This window comes from Scleropages formosus, chromosome 2 (assembly GCF_900964775.1).
Source record: "Scleropages formosus chromosome 2, fSclFor1.1, whole genome shotgun sequence".
Taxonomy (NCBI): Eukaryota; Metazoa; Chordata; class Actinopteri; order Osteoglossiformes; family Osteoglossidae; genus Scleropages; species Scleropages formosus.
The window spans coordinates 41,684,525-41,706,580 of record NC_041807.1 but is presented as its reverse complement, the minus strand read 5'-3'; the positions used below and the strand labels follow the sequence as shown (position 1 = coordinate 41,706,580).

Genomic DNA, 22,056 nt, shown 5'->3' with positions numbered 1-22,056 from the left:
GAGAGGAGCACTCTTTTCGTCGCTCTCTCTCTCTCCCCCTCTCCTTTCGCCGGGGCCGTATCCCTCACCATTCCGTGGCGCGATCGCGACGGCCTTCCCGAGGACCCGGCGCCCGGCCCGGTGCAGAGCTGAGGGGTGGAAACAGAGGGGCGTGTGCACGTGCTGGGGGGTGGGGGGTGGGGGTGGGGGGGGGGCGGGGGTTAAGGGGGGCAAGGGTGGGCGAAAAGGCCGGGCAGAGAGACAACAGTGGATCTCCCCTTTCGGGCACAAGCCAGGACGCGGGTGCTGATCCTCACCTGCTGCAGCCGGGGACGTTTGTGCACCAGGTAGGTCACCTCGTCCACGGAGCAGCGCAGTTCCTTACCTCCCCCACAGAGACAGCTCTCCTTGGAAAGGGACACTGAAGCTGGACAGCAGAGCTACCTGAAGGTGTGTGTGTGTGTGTGTGTGTGTGTGTGTGTGTGTCTGCATGCGTGTCCGTAGAAATGAGCAGGGTAAGGAGCCTTTGAGCCGCCAGACAGGAACTAGGGTTGTTGGACAGAGACTGGGGGTGGGGGATACGGTACACTTGCTTGTGGTGCAGGGAGGCAGCAGCGACCCACGTTGGGGTAGGAGGTGTTTTGGAGGCTGGGTGCACGCAGGCGGCCGTGCTCTCCGCTGCCTCGATGTGCAGATGAGATTCATGCACCGAATCTGGTAGAGAAGGGTACCGTGGCCTGGCAGGGTGTTCGCTGATAGGAAAGCGGCCGGGGAACTTGTCAGTCCGCAATGCGAAGCCTCTGCTGGGTCGGGAGCCTCTACTCTTCCTGTCTTGGTAACAGCTAATGAGCAGTGAAACGCTGTCTCCAGCTCGGGGGGATGTCAAGGAAGCGGTGAAGGAAGCCCTTCGCCGTGCTGCTCGCCGTATGCTGAAAAACGTCCTTCGGACTCCGGAGGTGCCGGCGGGAGCCCAACTTGTCGGAATGAGATGTAAGGTGATTATGTAAGTCCGCAGGCACATCTGTAAATGTCTGAGATGAGTAGCTCACGGTAGGGCTGAGAAGGATCTGGAAACGGTGTCTTTGACATGGTGTGCCAGCGCCACAGACTCTGGAAACAGGACTGCTGTCGGTCGCCGTCGCATGAGCTGCGTCTGTGTCCCGGCGACACAGCTGTTTGCAGGGAGCAGCACGAGTGAGTGGAGGGTCGCAGGTTCAAGAGCGCGGCTGTCTGCCTCAACAACACACTTCACCTGGGATGCTTCATAAGAACGTCCATCGGCATAATCGCTATGAAATGTCAGCACTCGTATCGAGTTCATCTGAGCGCTGAGTGTTAGCGTTCGGCCGAGCTGGACCGGTCAAGCCGGGCGTCTTATCGACAAGTCCCCCGCTGACTTTAAGACGTCCTCTGGGGCCGAGGGAAAGTTGACCGATAAACAGACGAGAGGACAGCGGTGTAGGCGGGCTGACGGTGTTGACAGTAAGGGTGTGTGGCTCTCCAGGGTCACCGCGCTGGTATGGGCCCGCAGGGAGCTCGACCTCGACGTTATTTATGTTTTTCGCTGCTTAGAAAACACCTCTATCTACAGCGACTCGTAGAGCTTTTCAAGGCGCGCAGTTTGTGTGAAAAAGAGCCGGTCCTCTCCCACGTTTCCGTCCATTTCTTCCCGTCGCTCAGCTCTGCCAGGAGCCACTATGATCATTTACTGTCCCAGTTACTCAAGCTCAAGGGTACGGCAAGGCCTCTCGGGACAGGGAGGTGAGATGCTTTTTTGGTTTCCCAACCTTCCTGACCTTCTCTGCCACTTGCTGCCAAAAAACAGTCAACTTTTTTGCAATTGTTGTCGCTCAGCATTTGTCCACCTAGGCCTTTTTTGTGGAAAAAAAAAGCGTTTATCCATTTTCACTCACTGAAACCAAAACATCACCAGTTCACCTCACATCACCTGGCTTTCGGGATGTAGGGGGAAATCAGGATCAACGCCCAAAGTCCTCTCAGAGAGCTGGGGTCACAGGTCAGACTCGAACCCACTAGATGTGACAGGTCGACCCGCCAAGCTGCCTCACGCTCATTTGAGCATCAGGAAACACTGTTAAACTTACATGAATTTAACTTCAAAGTTGCTTCAAACATGACCGTCTAAATGTCTCACCTTCACGGTAACACACCTTTCACCATAGTACATCATTGGCATATGTTATGCTGTATGTGAACAAATCGGGAAAAAGTTTATCTCGTTCCTGATTAGCTGCACTTCGAGAAAGGCAGGTGTGGTCAGAACAGGTGTGCTGTTGCGTTAAAGTCCACACAGGAGGTGGTTCCTGCGGGTGGGAGGGAGTGGTTTCAACACCCCACCGAACACAGGGGCTCCCCAGCCGGTCCGCAGGAGAGCGTGCGAGACGGCCAAGAGGGGATGCGACCGCATCGTTTTCTCCTTCCGAAAGAACGGCCGTTATTCCTCCGAGCAGAAGCACTTTGCGTGAAATGTCTCTGTAAATAACAAGCTGTGAAAAGTTGGTGAAAGTGTTCCGAAAATTGCGAGCTGCTTCAGGAAAAAGAGCGACTCTTCACCACCGACTTCTTACCTCCCTCCTCGCCAGCTGCTGCGCGTTTCCTTGCTTTTGCACCCATTTTCAGCGGCGCCCGGATCCCTGAATGCCTGGTCAGTGTTTCAAGAAGGAAACAGAACAGCAGAACCCTTCTGTGTTGGGTCCCATCCCATCTATCCAGCTTACCGAGATCTGAGTTCTTGTCTGTGGCCTCGAATCCCCATTGCAGCGCGAGTACATCTGACAGTGCAGTGCCACTGGTGCACTGATGCCACCAAGGTGCAGGGTGAATGTTCCTCTTTGGTAAGCGACTTGGAAAGGTGGCAGCCTGGTGGTCAGGTGACGGTTTGGCAGCAGAGCACATGAGGGAAAATATCGGCAGGGATGGCTGTCTGCAGGGTCAGCGAGTTCATCACACTCAGATGGTGAAGTGTGAGCACCAGCTGTGCACCGGTTCACTGTAGTCGCTGCGCCGACAGGTTACGAGTTTGCAACAGTAAACAGGTTGCTCCAGCTCCCGGCCTCGAGGTCTCGCTCTCCAGCATCCCCCAGCAGCACAAATTTAACATTAAACTATTTAGTTTCATGTTATTCAGTCTCTTGGTGAAATGTAACATTTAAATTTTCCTAAATTCTGTGGGGAGACAAAGTACATGTGAATGAGTGTAAAATACTCCCAGATGTCCCTCGAACCCGCACCACAATTACCATATGCCGTTAGTTTGGCGCAGTGAGACCCGGAGCATGTGGGCTCGTGACCGTTCTCGGTAAAAACATTAACCGGAATAACTGGGCATACTCCTCGAGAGATGCTCGCACACACTCACTCAACGGAAAGAGTGTACCTTCCTGTCTTTTTTCGCCTCCTTGGACAGAGGAAGCATCAACATAATATACATAATCTGCGCCCTTTTGCGGTTAACCGCATTTCCGCGCACTCCCTTGAATTCCCTCGAGAAAGTTAGCATCTGAGCACAGTACATGGAGGCTTCATGCCTTTGTCCTGCAGATCTGCTAGTGACGGATGGCACCGCTGTGCTACGGGGACAGAGTGGCACTCCTCGCTGCGAGGCAACTTCCTGGAAACGTGGTGTTACTGAGAGAAAATGCTAAGAGGAGCTTTGATGAATCCCTGCAAAGAACCTGACTGGTCGCTTTGGCTCCCTGCAACATATCACCCTTAAATAACTGTCATATGTGTTAAATAATGCTCATAAATAACTTTCATTAAAACTTAATAAGGATAAACTGATTACGTAGAATCTTTCCGGTACTGAATGGTAGCGCAGGCACTGGTTGTTGGAGGGGCAGGCGGTGAAAAACTACGCTTGTCCAACGTCGGACCTTCACCCTATTGTGTGTGATCTGTCCAAGGTGTGACACCCTCTCTTTCTCCTTGCAGGTTAGCTGCTGGACACAAGGAGCAAACAGTCCCAGAATGAAACGCCAACGGCAGAGACGAAACCCTTTCATTCCTGCACTCATGGGCAACGTGGAGTCCAGCCTGGATCAGCATCTCTCTTCGAGGTCCCTCGCGATGTCGTGTCCTGCGCGGAGTGCCTGACGGTGGTTTCTACAGCCCTCGACCCACAGCCTCTGGTCTCTCGCCCCTGTCCTGCCCACAGGCTGGGAAGCATGGATGATGGGCTTGTGAGGAGCACGTTCTGCTCATCTCATCCCGCCCTTCCATGGAGCCAGCCGTTGTCTCGTCGTGGAACTCCTCCCATGCCGGCCCCCGGTTCCAGACAGCCCCACCCCCCAACGCCTCAGGCATAGCCCCACCCCAGGCTGGGACACTCGCTCAGTCCCTTGCCCTCTTCGCTATGCTCCTCATGGACCTACTGGCAGTGGTGGGCAATGTGGCCGTCATGGCGGTCATTGTCAAGACACCACAGTTGCGCAAGTTTGCCTTCGTGTTCCACCTGTGTCTGGTGGACCTGCTGGCGGCACTGATTCTGATGCCACTGGGCATGCTGTCGGACCGGGCCTTCTCCAGCGAAGCCCTTTGCCGAAGCTACCTCTGCCTCAGCGTGTGCCTGGTGAGCGCTGCCATTCTCTCCATCTCCGCCATCAATGTGGAGCGCTACTACTACGTGGTGCACCCCATGCGCTATGAGGTGAAGATGACCTTGGGGCTGGTGGCCTCTGTGCTGGTGGGCATCTGGATCAAAGCCATTGTCATGTCTGCTCTGCCCCTGCTGGGATGGGCATTCCAGGGCACAGAGGTGGTGCCCACGCCAGCAACGCCACAGGTTCGCGGGCACTGCTCGCTGCACTGGACCGGCGGCTCCAACCGTACCATCTTCATGGTCCTCTTCACCCTGCTGTACTTCCTGTGCCCAGTGCTCATTATCCTGGTGGTGTACTGTAACATGTTCAAGGTGGCGCGGGTGGCAGCCATGCAGCATGGCCCGCTCCCCACCTGGGTGGACACACCCCGTCAGCGCTCCGAGTCTCTCAGCAGCCGCTCCACCATGGTGGCTAGCTCGGGGGGCGGGCCCCGCGCAACGCCGCAGAGGACCTTCAACGGCGGGAAGGCAGCAGTTGTGCTGGTGGCCGTTGGGGGTCAGTTCCTCTGCTGCTGGCTGCCCTATTTCTCCTTCCACTTGTACACTGGGCTAGCATCCACCCCACCCGCCTCCTTGGCCCAGCTAGAAGAGGTGGTTACCTGGATTGGGTACTTTTGCTTTGCCTCCAATCCGTTCTTCTACGGTTGCCTTAACCGACAGATAAGGCAGGAACTGGGCAAGCATCTGGCCTGCTTCTTCAAACATGGGGGACCTAGTGAGGAGGATGGCTTGCCCAGTCGGGAAGCCTCTATCGAGGAGAACTTCCTGCAGTTCCTTCAGGGGACTGGCTGCAACTTGGAGCCCCGCAGCTCCCTTGGCGCCTCCAGTCCAAAGGTGGAGCACCGGCACAATGCGGCTCCCCTTGCAAGTGACCCACCACCCCAGGAGGCTGTAGCTGTTGACTTCCGCATCCCTGGCCAGATCGTGGAGGAGACTTCGGAATTCATGGAGCACCACCACCTGAATAATGACCTTATACTCTCAGACAGCTGCATCAGAACAATGCCCCCCACCAAACGAGAGCTCTAAGGGAGACCTCGTTGTCTGAAGGTGGTCACATGCACACTGGCTCAAAAACAGAAGGTCTCGGGTCGTCGATTATTTTTGTATCTCCGATATTGCCTCTTTCTGCTGAGGCCCAGATGTGGCTGTGGATGTTATTGTGTCGGTTTGAGTTGAGCTCCGAGAGCTGGAGAAATACAGAGGCAGTTTGCCAGTTCAGGGTCGCCAACATCTCTATGGCATGATGTGTCATAGCTGTAGCCGATGGTCATTTAGGTTGGGTTTACCTTCTGCTCCTGTAGAGTTTGGGGTGCGGTGTGGGAAAAGGACAGTGTTGCATATGTACTTCACGGTTAGGGTCGAGCAAGAAGCTCAGTAATGAAAGATAAAACAGCCCTACAACTGAGAACTCTCTTCCCCGATAGGTTTTGTTTTATGGTTTCGCTCCACTTCCCATATTAGTGTGCTTTATCGGAGCTGCACCCTGTCTGAGGAAGAAAGTGAGAAGCCAACCCGTTTGCACTTGACAATCCAGGCGAGCTTTAGCGCGTGACACAACGCAGAACAGCCTCGTCTGTCTGTGTGTGGGCTCGTGACCAGCCAGTGCATCAGAAGACCGTCGCTTCCCGACAATCAGCCGCACAATTGTAACAATACCGCTGGCCTTTGGAGCCACGCTAACAGGCGTTAGCATACGTTCTCTTTCTGTTTTTTTTATGCTACTGTACCACTGTAAGTGTGCTCTTTGTAGATAGGAGGACACATTCCATTATGGCTCCGTCCACATGTCTTCGTTGTTCCTCAGTCTGTGTCTGTGAGGCTCCGACCTCGAGGCACCGGCTCCCCATCTGAAGCACCTGTTGCTCCTCGAAAGAGCTGTAATGTAGGGCAAGAGAGGCGTCCACTTCGGGCAAGTGGGAGATGACCTCCACAGCATGCCACGCTAACAGTACTGGGGGGACAAGGGGAGTCATTGCCGTATGGGGTGCTGTGAGCTCACACTCTTCCAGCACTTCCAAACTGCCCCTCACCAGCTCCTCACAAACTCGTACTTCGGTGTTTGCTGTTGTTCTCAGGAGACGGGAAGAACGTGTGCTTGACTACTGCTTCCGAAGGTTGCCTAATTAAAATGTTTATCATCAACAGGCTTATTTAGGGTTTCTGACAGTACCGCCGACGGTGTTATTTATAGTAACGAGAGCAACGCCTGGGTGTATTTTTAAATTCTCCCAGAATACATTAACACATCGCTGGGTTAGATACTGCGAAGGGAACAAGTCAGCAGGGTCTCACAATCGCTGCTTTGTCGCCGTGCGCTTCAGTGTCACCCAACAGCACATGTTCGCGGCGCATTCGTGCTTTCGCGACGGTCCTCCGCAATTCCATGACATTAAGAGACGCTGTTTTTGAAATGCAGGCCAATGCTGAAATTACAGGGAATATCCCCCTGGATTTTGGAAATGGATTCATATTCAATCTTCTGCAACGTGATGATGTTGGTTGTACCAAAGATAGCCAGGGCAAACTACAGCAAATTAGGATTACATATCAGAATATACCTTGTTTTTTGTTTTTGCTGCTCTTCAGTTTTCCTATGGGTAGAGAATCTGGAGCCGGTATGGTGAGGTCAGGCCCCGGGGTCAGAGCGTGCTGAACATCTGCTCTCAGTGGCTTGCGTGCCAAGAGCGGTGCGGTCTGGGCCGGGGTCTCTGCTGGGAGCGGTGGTACAGTAGTCAGAGATTCCCACTACTGTCCCGCAGTTTACGGGTAAACAGTGGCCTCTGCGTGGCCCCCTGTTTTGCTGTAAGCAGCTCCCTCTTGTTGTGACCACACAGCCCAGCATGTAGGCAGTGTGTGCACCTGTCTCGAATGCCTGTGCCCAACGCTTCTCTGCCCATCAGCTGGGAGGATTTGCCTTTCATCCGCACCTTTTCCCAAGTTCGAAAAAGACTAAACAATAAACAGTGCCATGTAAAGCCAGACAGGATCTGGCACACGCTGACAGCACAGGTAACAACGTATGTTTGAAATCAATTTCCATTTTGACGCTAAGTTACATCGTTCGCACCCACTTCCTCCCTGGTCTCTCTCGACTCTTCTCCCACTCCCTGTTGTCCCTGTATGTGTTGTCGTCCCCCCCTCCCACCCCACCATTCTCATGCTGTCTCCGCAATCCCACAGGTGTGGACCGAGTGTTAAGACAGAGGGTGGCTAGGGAGAGCAGTGGACAAACAGGAGATTTAGCAGTCACGATTTTCTTGTTCGGTCGTGTCTGGTGCCTCGTGTCTGTTCTTGTTTTCAGGCTATTCACACTTCTTGACCTTTTGGCATCTAAACGTGCAGTACTGAGGTAACGCTCAGACTAGCATAAAGTGAATCAAAAAGGGAGCGGAGCGATTTAGATCAAATTGCACACACTGATCCTAACTGAGAGCTTCTGAGGAGGACATCGGTTTCCCAAACCAGTCACAATATTTCACGTGAGGTTCCCAGATTCTGGAGACACCTGTTTCCAGGGGGCAGGTCTGTCAGAGATATAGTGGCAGTTGATCAAACGGGGTCTCGGTCGCTTGGTCGCAAGTCGAGATGCTGAACTACTGCACAATCTGCTGTGTACTGGTCACAGGTCATTGTCACAGAAGCCTTCCGCTCAATGCAGATAGGTGTGTGTACTGACCTTTACGACTTTCCTCGCACACATACTTTTGCACGGAAAGACAGCTTTCTCAAAAGTGTAAACGTACGTATGAGTTGCAGTCAAAAAGTTCTTAGACTTGTCACTGGAAGGTCTTCAAATCTCTTTCTTTTCAGCCAACACCTCTGGACTAGAGGCAGCAGTGTGCGAAAGGCTCTGCTATGATGCAGAAACCATTGAGCATTTTCTCAAAGCTTGTGGTGGAAAAAAGCCCTCCTGCAATTCCATATCCATCGTAGTCACCCAACTTTGCCTCGCATGATGATGTTTCTCTGTTCCCAGAAATGAGAACGAATACTAAAGGAAGGAGGTTTGATGGCATTCCAAGCTTCTATCATAAAGATATTATAGCCTGAGGACGTCCAGCCTTGGTGGGAACATCTGTACCAATGGGGCGGTTACTCTGAAAGCAACAGCATGCAAATCTTGAATGTGAACTATGCTTGGAAATGTATGATCAAGACAGGTTTGGGTGTTAAAGTCAAGGGACCACCTTCCCGAGTTCTTAAGCTCTTTTTGTCCCATGCTGGAGAAACCACGGGCTGTTGTGAGCAGGAACGCAGCGCAAGAGCGTGCCAATACTTCACACGCTCAAACTCACACGCGTACGAACTCGGCTGGACGGACATGTTTGCTTCCTTCGCACTCCGTCTCGTAGCTCAGAGGTGCCGAGGTGCGCCGCCGACACGCAGCGCACACAGATCCGCATGGGCATTTCAGCACATTTCTTTCCACACCCGCGTCTCTGCACTGGATTCACGGGAGATCTTTCGGCTGGGATCAGTCGGTCTGTAAACGCTGTCCTTAGCTGACCTTAGCCATCGCTCAAGGTCACGATGATGTCACACACATGTAAGATGGAGCAGCAGGCTTCAAAGGAGTACAGGATGCTGCAGAGTACCACAATCACACCGGTAAATGCGCAATAGTTCTGTTAGACCTGAAGCTCATCTGTGGCCAGAGGGTTTGTAAAAAAATGGTTGGCTTGTGAAAGAACTGTTCTTAAAGAAAGAAACACATTTCCTATTTATTTCTCCTCTGTATTTATTTATTTGTAATTTATTACTTAGGATAAATGGATTATTTGTTGTCAATCCCTCCTTGTCGGTTCTTTCCTTCCCTGAGTCCTTTGTGATATATTACCTTTCTATGCCATTTATTATGTATCTTTCCGTTTCCCCCATTAAAACACAAACAGAAGTAATTAGGATAAGAGCATGAGAGTGTACGTGCGCGGATATTTCTCTATGTGAATATGTGCGTCTGTTAGGAGGATGTGTGTGCCAGCATTTGGGCTGAAGTGTGTGTGTGTGTGTGTGTGTGTGTGTGTGTGTGTGGCCTTGTTTTACTAACTGTTGTGGGAACATTTTTAAGGACAGTACACCCTGAAACAGGCAGCTTTTTGGGTGTCTTTCGGATGGGAATAGAAACCATTTATGGAAATAATTACAGCGCTGCTTGTAAGTATGTGAACCCTACAGAGATGGTCATTTTTCTTGTATTAAATATTAAAATACGCTTACAAAATCTAAAACTTAGATGTTAAAGTAAACATATAAAATTAATAAATTGCTATGATTTACACCCCGATTCCACTTACCTACTTGGTCTAACCAATGACGCTTGAGGTTCACTTGTTTTTTGCACCTGCACCGCTTGTGTGTTTCTACTACACACATATTTCGTCAAAAGCAACATATGGAATTGGGCATTACGCACCTGTTATGTCACACGAGAAAGGCTGCTTCTCGATAAACAACCATTTTGCAGTAAAACTAAGGGACACGAGGGTTCGCATAGTTTCGAGCGGCACTGTATGTTCGGAACTTTATTCTGTGTGGCTACAGCTGTTACTCCACTGCACGCATAAAGGCCGGATCTGCTGTCGACTGGGAGAATGAGCACATTTCGCACATTAACTGTTTTGTCTCAATAACCTTCAGACACACATGCGTATGCACCTCCCACTCACACCTACAACCACACACACACACGCACACACACACCACCTCCCCCCCCACAAAGAGACACCTACACACATCCCCCACACAGATAAACAAACAACATAATTACATATTTGTGGGCATTTTGATATTTACTCAAAGGTTTTAATGACGTTACTGTAACGGAGTAAATAAGTACACTCAGCATCCACTTAATGAGCGCCGTTCGTTTTGTGAAATGTTCCCTTTGGCAAATCTCTGCTAAGTGGATGTCCTATTTCCATTCATTACAATGCACTTTCAGACTGCATCTTATGCAGCAGTGTATTTTCACCGTATCAATTCAGGGTTAAGTACTTTACTCGAGTGTACTACAGCAGGAGGGGGTATTCAAACCAGGGACCTTTAGATGACAAAGTGTGAGTCCCCAACCGCTATTCCACACTCTACCCCAATCGCAAACACTCTCATACGTATTATTCATTAATGATCACCATCAGTATCACTGTCAGTGAAGAAGATGCCATTTTGCCTTTTGGGTGTACAATGTGATAAACAATCAAAAAACTTTAATAGGTTGCTTTAGAGTGTTTATGTGTGTAATGAAGTGTAATCATATTCCATTGGGTTTCAGTCATCTCGAGCCTCTTGGTCCAGCGTGAGACAGTTTACACCGGAGTGAGTGTGTTTTCACGCAAGTTAGCCGAAAGGCGGTCACTCGAGGGGATGATTAGTCCACTACATCAGACAGATCAGTAGGCCATGCAGTATCTCCTGTCCTCAGCGACATCCTTCATTAAAGCAAATTGCTGCAAAATGGATGGTGAGTATACAGTATATGTAACGGAAACAGCCCCCTCCTCCAAAGTATTATTTCAGCAAGAGGAACCACTTAAGGAAATACGGAAGGTATGAGTACAACACGTACAATACGTGAGCTAAGGTGAAGTTAGTCGCACATTGCAGGAGCTCAAATTCTTGATCAATACAACCAAGCAACCAATGTCAGCAACCGCTTGTCCTGAGCGGAGTCGCGGCGATACGGAACCCATCCCGGAAACACAAGGCGCAAGGCTGAAGGGGGACGGGAAACACCCTGGACGGGACGCCAGTCCATCGCAGGGCACCCCAAGCAGGGCTCGACTGATCAATACACGACCCAACAATTTACTGCGGTATAGCACTCTGTCCTGGGTCCTGAAGGCAGACAGAGAGCTCTTTCATGCGTTGCAGATAAAACAAATAACAAATGACAGGCCAACACATTGATTTAATAGAATTATTTAAATTTGTCCATAAATATGTGAAATACAGCCAAAACCGACATAGTTAAAGGTAACAGAGAGTAGATTAAGTGGTGTTGAAGTGACCGGCAAGCAGTGGAGGAGAGGAAAACAAAAACTCAAGATTGACAGTAAAGTGGAGAAAATAACATAAAAGAATAAACCTCTGGGGTTAATCGGGGGGTCAAGGGGCCAAGGTTAATCGGAACGTTAACTGGACTGACCGAGGCCAGTTGGCCACCTGCCCCCTCCCTGGATAGCAGTCTACTTAAAAACAATTCAGAGAGAGAGAAAAACTGGGCTGCTTTCTAATTCTCCACAGCCTGTCATTCATTTAAAGCTAAAGGTAAAGTGCTGCTACTCCCCTCCACTTCGTACACTTGCAAACAACACACTTGCAAAATGAGGCGTCAATATGAAGGAACCAGGAGTCATTACAAGTACTTAAAGTGGGTGGGTACAGGGTAGCATCTGCCATGGATCCTTAGCCACAAATCAGTGCACTCCTCTGGCCACGCCAGCGCAATGTGGACAGTGGAACTCATAGATAATTTATACAAATTTAGGATCAATGAGGATTTTTCTTCCCACTTTATAATTTGCAAATAAAAAACAACATGTATAGTAGAGGTTGTATGGCATATACATTATCCTGTGGCGAATATCACATTGAGTTGAAAAAGCCCTACTGTATCTGCTCATAGTCCTAAAGTGGGACAGGGCCCACCACATAAAGGTGAATGTACGTAGTGGGCATGACGAGGGGGCTCATCTGTGACTCTGAGCACTCGCATCGTGAGAAAAGTTCACTTCTTTCACAGCTCTACACACTGGCCTGAATCTCTGGCCTTCGGGTGAATGAACCAAGATGGTTATGGTAACACACTGCAGGGTTCTAGAGGTCAGAGGTCGTTTTTACCCAACCTGAGGTTTCTGCCAGTTCCCCGGCGGTGCAGGAGAAATTTTCCCACTCCAGTCACAGTGAGAGATGAGTGTCTGTTTCGCACTGGTGCACATTTCCATTCAGCGATTCCCTCATAGCTCAGCACACAGTCACCAAAGCTCTGAAGCTGCTCGCCCTGGACCATGATCTGCACGCAACAAAGAGGAGCCTCCTGACTGCGGAGACACACAGTGCCCATCAGCCATGTGGAATTCAGTGTCTGCTGTTGCTCTCCTCCATCATCCCAACGTGGGCATCGCCTCTCCTAGATCATGCAACTTCTTTCCACGCAAACATCTTCCACCACTGCCTCACGAGCACTTTCTGGCATTTCTGCTGAACACTACGAGGTAAAAATAAAACGAGGGGGGATGCGGCAGCAGGACAGCGCCGTCCATCCGTTCCCAGCACCCGTGGGGTGCGGATCAGTGCCCAGAACTTCCTTTGTGAGCTCATCACAACAGCTCCATGTGTGGGTGCACAGTAATTCAATCTGTTTGCACATTATTACGCTGCAGTCAGAAAGTGTTCCCCTCTGACTCACGACACACTGTATACATTAGCGTTGCACATAGCGAGGAGCGAGCACATCGTGACAAATCGCCAGCAAACACCATTTATGTCCTCATGTCAGACTAGCCCTTGTGCTCGAACCCCTTTTCAGACCCAGGGTACTGCCCACTGAGCTTTCAGCGCCCACTAGTAAGTAACCAGCAAGCAAGTGGTGAGTTCTTGGTTAACACACTCATAGCACCAACCCAACGCAAGGTCAACAGTACTGAGGATAGATAGATAGATAGATAGATAGATAGATAGATAGAAGTCGGTATATCGGATGCTCATTTATGCACTTGGACAGTGGGTAGGAGTGGTTAGAACTGCTGCTTTTGAACTTAAAGGTTGCAGGTTCAAATCTCCCCTCTAGTACCCCTAGGCAAGGTACTTACTGTGAATTACTCTAGTAAAATTACCCACCTGTATAAACAAGTAAAAAATTGCACGTTACTTCACATTTTAAGCCCCTTTTGGAGAAAAGCATCAAATCAACAAGATAAATAAATGTCAAATAAATGAGTAAATGTAAGTACACATTCAAAAAAAGAGACGATCAAGTAAGATGAAGTAAAAGAGAATAGCCACAAAGTAACCGAGTTTGAAAAAATATATAGATCGAATATATATTGAAATAAACACCATACAAACAGTACCTTTCCTTACAAGGATGTGTGTGAGCATACTGTAATAATCTAATTATATTTTGCCACAGTGAACACAGTGAGAGACTTGATTTGGTGATGTCATAAATGACATGGGCAGAGTCGTAATAAGTTCAAAGTCACATTGCTGGAATAGTGAAATTAAAGAGGTTTTCTTATTGTTATTGTTTGTTGTTTTACTCGTGTTCCCATTGGTATTTTTACTGGAGCCCTTTGGAGCAAGAACAGCAGGTACAACAGTGGTTAGAGTTGCTGTCTTTGGATCCAGCGAATGCAAGTACCTCATACTGCTGTACCCTTTGAGGAAGGCACTTACCCTAAGTTTAAAGGGCAAAAACGGGTAACTAGAAAGAGCAGCTTAACAGTTTAAGTTGCTCTGGAGGAAGAAAGCATTTGTTAAGTGGACCGGTAATATTTATTTCTGGAGGGTACTACAGCAGTCACAGGAAGTGGAGCTTGGACTCACAACCTTCAGGGTACAAGACAACAGCCTTAACTGCTACACTACCTGCTACCTCATGGGTAATTCAAGGTGTAAATGGTGGTGATGCTTCTCTTCTCCTGAGCGCAGAGGACTGACCAAGAAAAGGTTAAAGACACTCACCAAGCATGACTCTGAGAGCAGACCAACGTGCAGGTGACAGGAAGAAAGCTTCCCCCTCTCTCCTCGATCAGCACCTCTCTGACTCACCGCTTTCATGTCCTCCTGGATAGAAGAACCCCTGGAGTCTGGTAAAGGGTTCAAACGACCTGACCTTTCTGCTGTGTTTCAACTGCGCAATGAAAGTGCCCACGGGCTTGCATCTGCACTGGGTGTGTGCGTGTGCGTGCGTGTGCGTCTATGCTGGGTAGGGTGATGTAGCAGTGTGTATCTACCTGTGTCTCTGGATGTCTACAAGGGTTAAGAGGTCACTGTCCACCAGATTTCCCTCACGGTAGCATTACGTCCAGTGGGGTTTCCACCTCATAATCTACCCCCGGACCACAAGCCTCTTTCTGGCATCGTCGTTCATTTTTGCTGCATATCTCATGCACCCAAGAATTTGGCACAGATGGACAGAGGGCACACATGAGGCAGGACCAAGAAAACGCTGCTGCAACACCAGAAGATGTCTTATTGAGCGCCTTCCCAAAAGACAAAAAAAAGTTGCTTTAAAATATAAACTTCAGCGGGACAGCGAGCTGGACATATGACTAAAAAAAAAGGCCTTGAAGTTAAACCCTTTAAAAAAGGACAGAGCTTTGGCCAAAAAAATGCACTATGGGCAGAAGACTGATATGAGCAGTTAAATATGACAATGAGTGTAGCTCTGTGTACGATGCTTGTGTTGAGTGATGTGTTTAACGGTTAGCACTGCCCACCCCACCCCATTGTCCAGGGACCCGTCTGCTGTCTTCTGCACACCCATCTACTGACCCAGATGCGAGAGGCTCTCCACAGGGCACCACCGAGATTGCCAGGCTTGGGAAGCACCTGCATAGCTGCGATTGGCATGTCGGGGTTTGGTGAGGAGTCACACGCGGTTGTTTGTCAACAAGACGAGAAGGAAGGCCAGTGTGTGAGGGTGGCTCTTGCTCCCAGGGCTGGGGGGGGGGCTCAGAGAGGTGGGAATAACGGACTGACCTTAACAGTAGAATGATGATGATGACCACATGACCTCTGGACAGCCGCTGAGGTGCCAATGTGGCGCGCAAGGGGTCATGCCTCAGCTCGGCCGTGTGACTGGACCGTGCGTCCTACAGGTGTGTGAAGAGGGGGGAGAGTGGGGGACATAATTCGGCTTTCCCGCTTCATTCGGAGCAGATGAGTGCTCTATGAATGGTGGAGATAATACACATAACTTGTTTGCAGTCTGGTTTCGTGAAACTACTTGGTAAGGACTGCAAACTCATCGGATTATGGCTTAGACTTACATTTTACATTGTATTTACATGCACGCTGACTTTCGCACCCTGAGCTCTGTTACTCAAAGGTGTCACCGGGTGTCAGACACCACTTCCTGTGGGTTTATTAAAAATAAGACACACTGAATTTATATATTCAGTGAATGTAAGGCCTCGTGACAGTTTCAAGTGGGCTGCCTGCCAGGGAAAAGGGCTCCTGCCACGTCTGGTGGAAAGCGGCGCACGCTGGACGTGGCAGGTGAGGCGGACCGGCTAGAGTGGGTGGGACTCACACTGTGTGCCCCCAGCTTCTCCGGAATCTGATGTTTCCATGGCAACCCATCTTTAAGGACACTGCTCAGGCTGAGGGAGTGGGTGGGAGGAGCATTCCGTCGAGACTGCCCCCCTCTCCCACACACACACACACACACACACACACACACACACACACACGCACACCTGCCAACTTGTTTCAACACCCCTGGCACTGGCTCTCCTTTGTCCCTTCAGGAAGCACACAGCATCGCATTAGTGTCACATTAGTCACCCGCAGGGCTGCAAGCCCACCCCACACACACGAGAAGGACTCCTGTGTCCACGTCCAATTACCTTGTGTACACAGGGCTCCTAAAGTGAAGCTGTGTCTCTGTGTCACTCTGTTGGTATCTACGTATACGTGTTTCTCTCTTGTCGCATGTTTGTGTGTGCATGTTTACGAGTACATGCTGCAGGTAAAATTGTCATTTTCCGCAAGTGTCTATGAATGTCTCACGCCCAGCTCTCTTGTTCCAATGAAAGGGTCCCTGCGCAACCGTTGATAAAAACACCAATTCACACATGGTTTCTAACATGATCAGTGACATTTATTTGTTTAGTTGATGCTCTTCTCCAAAGCGACTTGCTATTATTTACCTGTTTATACAGCTGGGCAATTTTACTGGAACACTTTTAGGGTAAGTACTTCGCTCAAGGGTACTACAGCTGGAGGTGGGATTTGAACTTGTGGATCATAAGGGCAGCATCTGTATTCTCTAAGTCATTTGAAAATGAGCTTTTCCATATGCATAAACACACATAACCGGACCACGCTGGCGTTTCGGGGCGTGATGTGCTGCATGTGCACATTTTCACAGGACTTGAGCACTGGATGCACCTATTAGCCAGATAACTGCACACATACACTAAATGCGCCAGGTGGGCCTTCTCCTTTAGTGTGGGGCTCATGAGCTGTCTGTGGACAGCTGTCCAGGCCGCAGTCCCCCAGGGACACAACACGTGGCCCAGCCCGCGTGCACCGAGCGTGTGCTCATAGCTAATGGCTCCCAGCACAATGCTGCTGCACTAGCGAAACGCCTCCGCTGGGGGTGCTATGATACCAGATATACCCCGGGTTCCAAATCCTCATCACAGCCACATTTGGTGAGGAAACAGAAACGTTTCCAGAGGAACAAAATGCTGCTGTCTTTTCCACAACATGGACTCATACTGGGTGCCATACTGGAAAATGCACGCGTACATCAATTTATGCTGATAAAACAATATGAACTACAACAGTTTCCGAAAGTATCCAAATGGATATACAATTAATTATTTTAAAATATGAATTCATTTGAAATTCTTCTCCAAGGCAAAGGACAACAGAGTTCAACATGAGTGGACACTAGGAATCTCTGTCTTTACCAGTGCAGATCACCCAAGGTGCATTGTTTACTTTTTAAAAAACCCTAGTTTAAGACAACAATGATCTAATCGTATTACATCACTTGTTTATGTATATTTTCTTTAAATGGATGCTTGTATTGTAACAACTACTATAATTTTTGTACATTGAAAACTTGACATTTAGTAAAATTAATACGAATAAACGTGTATGTAACACTGTTTTAGATTATACTTGTTATGCTAAAGCACATAATTTTATACTTGCATGAACGTGAAGCGTGAAAAACATTTTCTAGTTGTGTTTATCTACAACTGTGGTTTTTAAATCATATTTTCAAATACCAATAACGTATTTTAAATTTTGCATAGAATTAAAATGACCAAATATATTAATATATTAATTAAACGCGTGGCAATACATATTTATTTAATCAATTATGTATACATAACACGAATATATTAATTGAGACATATATACAGAATGAAGGAAAACGTTTTTAGTTTTTAAATTTGACATATTTTTCTAAAAAGTCCAAATACATGATTAACTGCATAACATTCATTATTTCTATGTTTTTATTGTATTTTTAAAAGTGGAGGTTGGACTACATTTCCCATAAGCCCCGGGAACACGTCCAGGTTTGCTTTTATTTGCATAAATCCCTCGCTCCGTTCGCTACGTCGGGAAGCGCTCGCTGATTTCATAGTATACGGACGGGTAGTCGTTCGAGCTCGTCTGACACTGTCGGCTCTTCTTCGAAACCTTTTATTGGCATGCGGTTCGAGTTTATCTGTTTTTTTTTTTCTTCCTTCCTACCCACCGTGGTTGTAGTGCTCAGTTTCCCAGCTCGCAGGACGAGTTAGCAGCGCTCACTAGCTGGTTTGTCTGTCTGACAGACTCACACTGTCAGTCAGTGAGTGAGTCAGTGAGTGAGTGAGTGAGCCGCCTGCCCGCATACATGGTGCGCTTGGGTACCGTTGCTGAGCTGTTCCCCGTCACATTTTCTCGTCATTCGACATCGCCCGCTGTGGGAAAGTGCACTTGTGTGTAACATCCGCCGCCCTATGTGAGCGCTGACGCCTTTTCTCCTCAGCTCTATTCCTCGCTTCGTTTTTTCGGGCTGCCGACGAGACGGACGCCGTTGCTTCTCTCGTATTCTGTTTTTTTTTTTTTTTTTTTTTCGCCAACAGCCAAGCGCTTTCTTCCTAACAAGACTGCCTGGAGGAGGAGAGCGGCGGACACAAGATGGGCTGCACGCTGAGCGCCGAGGACAAGGCGGCCGTTGAGAGGAGCAAGATGATCGACCGCAACCTGCGCGAGGACGGCGAGAAGGCGTCGCGCGAGGTCAAGCTGCTGCTGCTCGGTGAGTGGCGGGAAGCGCGCGCGCCTGCCTGCCTCCCGCTCGCTCGTCCGCGCTCTCTCTGTGCGTGAAATTCGCATCGTGAGTACTGTCTGCGTGCCCGAAATGAGCGCGAGGAGCACAGGACAACCGCGCGTGACCGTTCGCACGTGAATCATGCGAGAGGAAATGTCAGGCGGCGGGAGCCCCGTCTCCTTGCGGGTTAACAACAACGGCTAACGCACCTCACTCACGTGCTTCGTAATGATTAGTAATGGCGCCACTAAACTAAAAAAAAAAACTGGGGAAAAAAATAGGTGAGTTCGTGAGGCTTGTTGAACAAACCGTTCCCGGAAGTTGGGTATTCAGAACGGTGCTTGTCCAGCTTCCTGACTGCCAGACTGATTGAGGGGAAACTCAACGGTAGAGGCGCCTGTGTGTCTGTCTGTCTGTGTCTGTCTGTCTGTCTGTGTGCGTGTGCGTGTGCGCGCGCGCGCGCGCTTGACAGGTACCTTAGTTAGAGCACCTGTACGGTGTGATTTGCTCTCTTTGGGTGAACGTACTGCGGATGTACTGTAGGGTCTGTCACTCACTGTGTGTGGAAGTCAGGACTTGGGTTGGTGTTCCACCTCAACATCATCTATTGCGTGGCTTGATAGTCCTGGCCCGGCTTCAGTAGCCCTCCCAAGTGCCCAGATGCACCAGAAAGCCAACCTTTACTCAAAAAAGATACCTCAAAGCATATGTTGTAGAACCTTGTCCTCCACCATAGCCCTAGAGCACAGTACTTAAACTCAGTTGAGTGAGAACATCCTACTCAGAAGCAATGTAATGGAAAATTACTTTATGCGTTCTTTGGACCAAACCCCTTGCAGGCAGGTTGAACAACTACTTAGCACTTCAGAAAAAGTCTTAGCCAGCATTATTGGCACTCGCTTGGCACCCTGCTGGATGGTGCTAGATCCCACATTCATGTGCCTTTACTGCAGTGTTTTTCTTTTTACTTTTCCCATGCATGCAAGGGCTTGTGGTAAGCATGAGAAATGGTGTGACGAGTGTGAGATCTCCCAGGGAAGTGTGTGTGACCTGCAGCTCAACATGATGCAGAGCTGTCAAACATGCCTTCAGCCAACATTGTTGTGTCCACTTGTTGGAGGAATGCCTCTGCTCTCCTGGAAGGTTCATACAGTCAGGCCTGTCTGCACTGTTCTGCTTCTGTTGCTTGGTTTATATAAATGTGAAGTACACCCTTAAATGGGGGGGATGCTGCTTGTTTTACATCTGTCTCTCTAGGGACAATGAACAAGTGATACATCACTTTGGAGAGAAGTCTCTGCCAAACATGCAAATGTATTGATAATCACTTTTTAGTGTGATTAAATGTTAAATTTTATCTACTCAGTCTGTACTGTAAACAGTACATTTTTCAATGCAAACAATAATAAAGGAGAAAACCTTGCTGTTGATCTAATGCATCAAAACATGTGAGTTCCCTTGTATATATTACCTTCAGTATAACCGTTTTGATGTTTTTTTACAATGGTGTAGCCCGCAATTCTGTCATCTTTCTGTGTCGGCTGTTGAATATTTTTGACAGACCAGTGAACACCACTGAATGGACCATTTGGACAAACCAGTGTGTTTGTCTCCATCTTCCAAACAGGACAAATCCACACTGCTTCATATGGTACAAAAGTCACTTCACTGGCCTCATTGAATCCCTCCCCACTGTGAATACGATTTAATAAGCACGTCTGCAACCTAGAGACGTGCTCTCAGCGTGTCCTAACTCCTCTGGACATTACTGCAATTGCTACTGCAACCAGGAGTGTGAAAGGCTAGCAGGATGGCAAATATTTAACTGGTTGAAACCATAACTGGGTCTAAGGAAAGGATGGCGAAAGCTTGCGTGCCCTGTAATTTTGTAGACGTTCAACTGATATGAGATGAGGGTTGATAAATGATTCATCTCGTTTTGTCAGTGGTGTGGTTCTGTTCCCTCGACTTACAGATGGCTGCTTCCCTCTTTGTGCTCTAATCCCCTTTTCCCAACAGCAGCGTTTCTCACTTTACAGTGGAGGCTTGTCTTCCCTAGTGAGCCCACAGTGGCTGTGGGTTGGGTTTACCCTGATTTTAATCTGTTTTAAATTGACATTCTTTGAGTTGTAGACAAATCTTAACTAGAAAATGGGGGGGAAGTCATGATACTCTGTGCGTGCGTGCGTGCGTGCGTGTGTGTGTGTGTATAATACTTTCTGCCTTAGTAATGTCTTCTGTTAATCTGCTGAATGATTGTACGATGAAAATATGCTGATGCTACAGCCCCCTTACAGCATGCCCACTCTTGGTGTAGACCAGAGCTACATGCAACTTCACTTGTCAAGCCAGTGAAACCAAATTATGTAAAACAACTATTACAGTTGTAATTTGCTTGAACTTACCCCTAGGGAAATGCATACAAATGTGTAGTTATTTTCATGCTGAAAGGTTAGCCACATACTTTTTTTCTGCATCGATTTATAAATATTTTCATACAGTCTCCCACTGGGTTTTTGCTAGGAATTGTCGAAACCCTGAACCCACTGGTCTTGCATCTTATTTTTGCAATAATGTAAATGCTTTTATATTTAAATTGTATGTCCATCTGTGGTTTTGAGCACTTATTTAGCTTGTTTCTACAATATTTAGTCATCTTTTTGTCTTTCATGTAGCGTTTAGAATATGGTTGCTTAGGCGGTGTTTTTCTACTCTGAATTAGATTCCCCCCCCCCCCCTTTTGTTCCTCCAAATGAAATTGCCAAAAAAAGGTTCATTGTGGATTCCTTGTCCATTCTTTTAAACCATTTCACTGCAGCACAGTGGTGGTTTGTACTGTCCCTTTCAGTTGCACACAGAAAACGGCAGTGTTCTGTGGTGCGGTCTTCCCGTACTGCTTTGAATATTCACACAGGCTGACGTTCATGAAAATAAGTTAGCACGTCATTGGACTCAAAGTGGTGGAATTTCTGCAAAACAGTCCCCTGCGATTGATTCCCCAAACCTTACCGCCAGGTTACCCTCAAATTCTGCATATGTGTGAGCCGCCCATACTCAAACATACTGTCTTGGCTTTTGACCCAGTACATAAAGATGTGGCCTTTGGGTGGTCTATTGGGGCACCTTGTGTTACGGTGTTGTACACATTTTGTTCGTCAGGTGCACATTGCTGGAACAGAAGCAGATGATCGGCATTGCTGCAATTGCTCGATGAGTGCTCTCCAGCTATATTTTGTAGGTTTTAGTTCCTTTGAGATGTATTTTTTTTTTTTGTCCGATTTGACTGTTTGACATGCATCCATGAACTAAAGGAATTTTTTAATAACCTATTTTCACATTTGCAACCACAGCAACTTATGGTAACTTGTAACACATCTCTCTATGTATTAAACAGTTAAAGAGCAGGTGGTAAACTGTTTATGTAATTAAGGACATTAGGTGGCATGATGTT

At 48.4% G+C, this 22,056-nt stretch overlaps 2 protein-coding genes across 2 annotated transcripts in view; both read left to right on the top strand.

Annotated features, from left to right (window-relative positions):
- Positions 1-252: 252 nt before the first annotated feature.
- Positions 253-5,823, top strand: gpr61 (G protein-coupled receptor 61). The gene is made up of 2 exons (XM_029249810.1): positions 253-326; positions 3,934-5,823. Exon 2 carries the CDS (start codon positions 4,220-4,222, stop codon positions 5,627-5,629), a length of 1,410 nt encoding a protein of 469 aa, XP_029105643.1. The 5' UTR covers positions 253-326; positions 3,934-4,219; the 3' UTR covers positions 5,630-5,823.
- A 12,052-nt stretch (positions 5,824-17,875) lies between these two features.
- Positions 17,876-22,056, top strand: part of gnai3 (guanine nucleotide binding protein (G protein), alpha inhibiting activity polypeptide 3) — a 30,223-nt gene continuing 26,042 nt past the window's right edge. Inside the window, exons 1-2 of the mRNA XM_018733938.2 lie at positions 17,876-18,296; positions 18,421-18,593. Coding sequence (XP_018589454.1) covers positions 18,476-18,593 — 118 coding nt within the window. The 5' untranslated portion in view covers positions 17,876-18,296; positions 18,421-18,475. The remainder of the gene's footprint in view (positions 18,297-18,420; positions 18,594-22,056) is intronic.

Bases quoted from the DNA above. Each gene is read 5' to 3' on its own strand.
- gpr61 (XM_029249810.1), top strand. From the start codon at position 4,220: ATGGAGCCAGCCGTTGTCTCGTCGTGGAACTCCTCCCATGCCGGCCCC.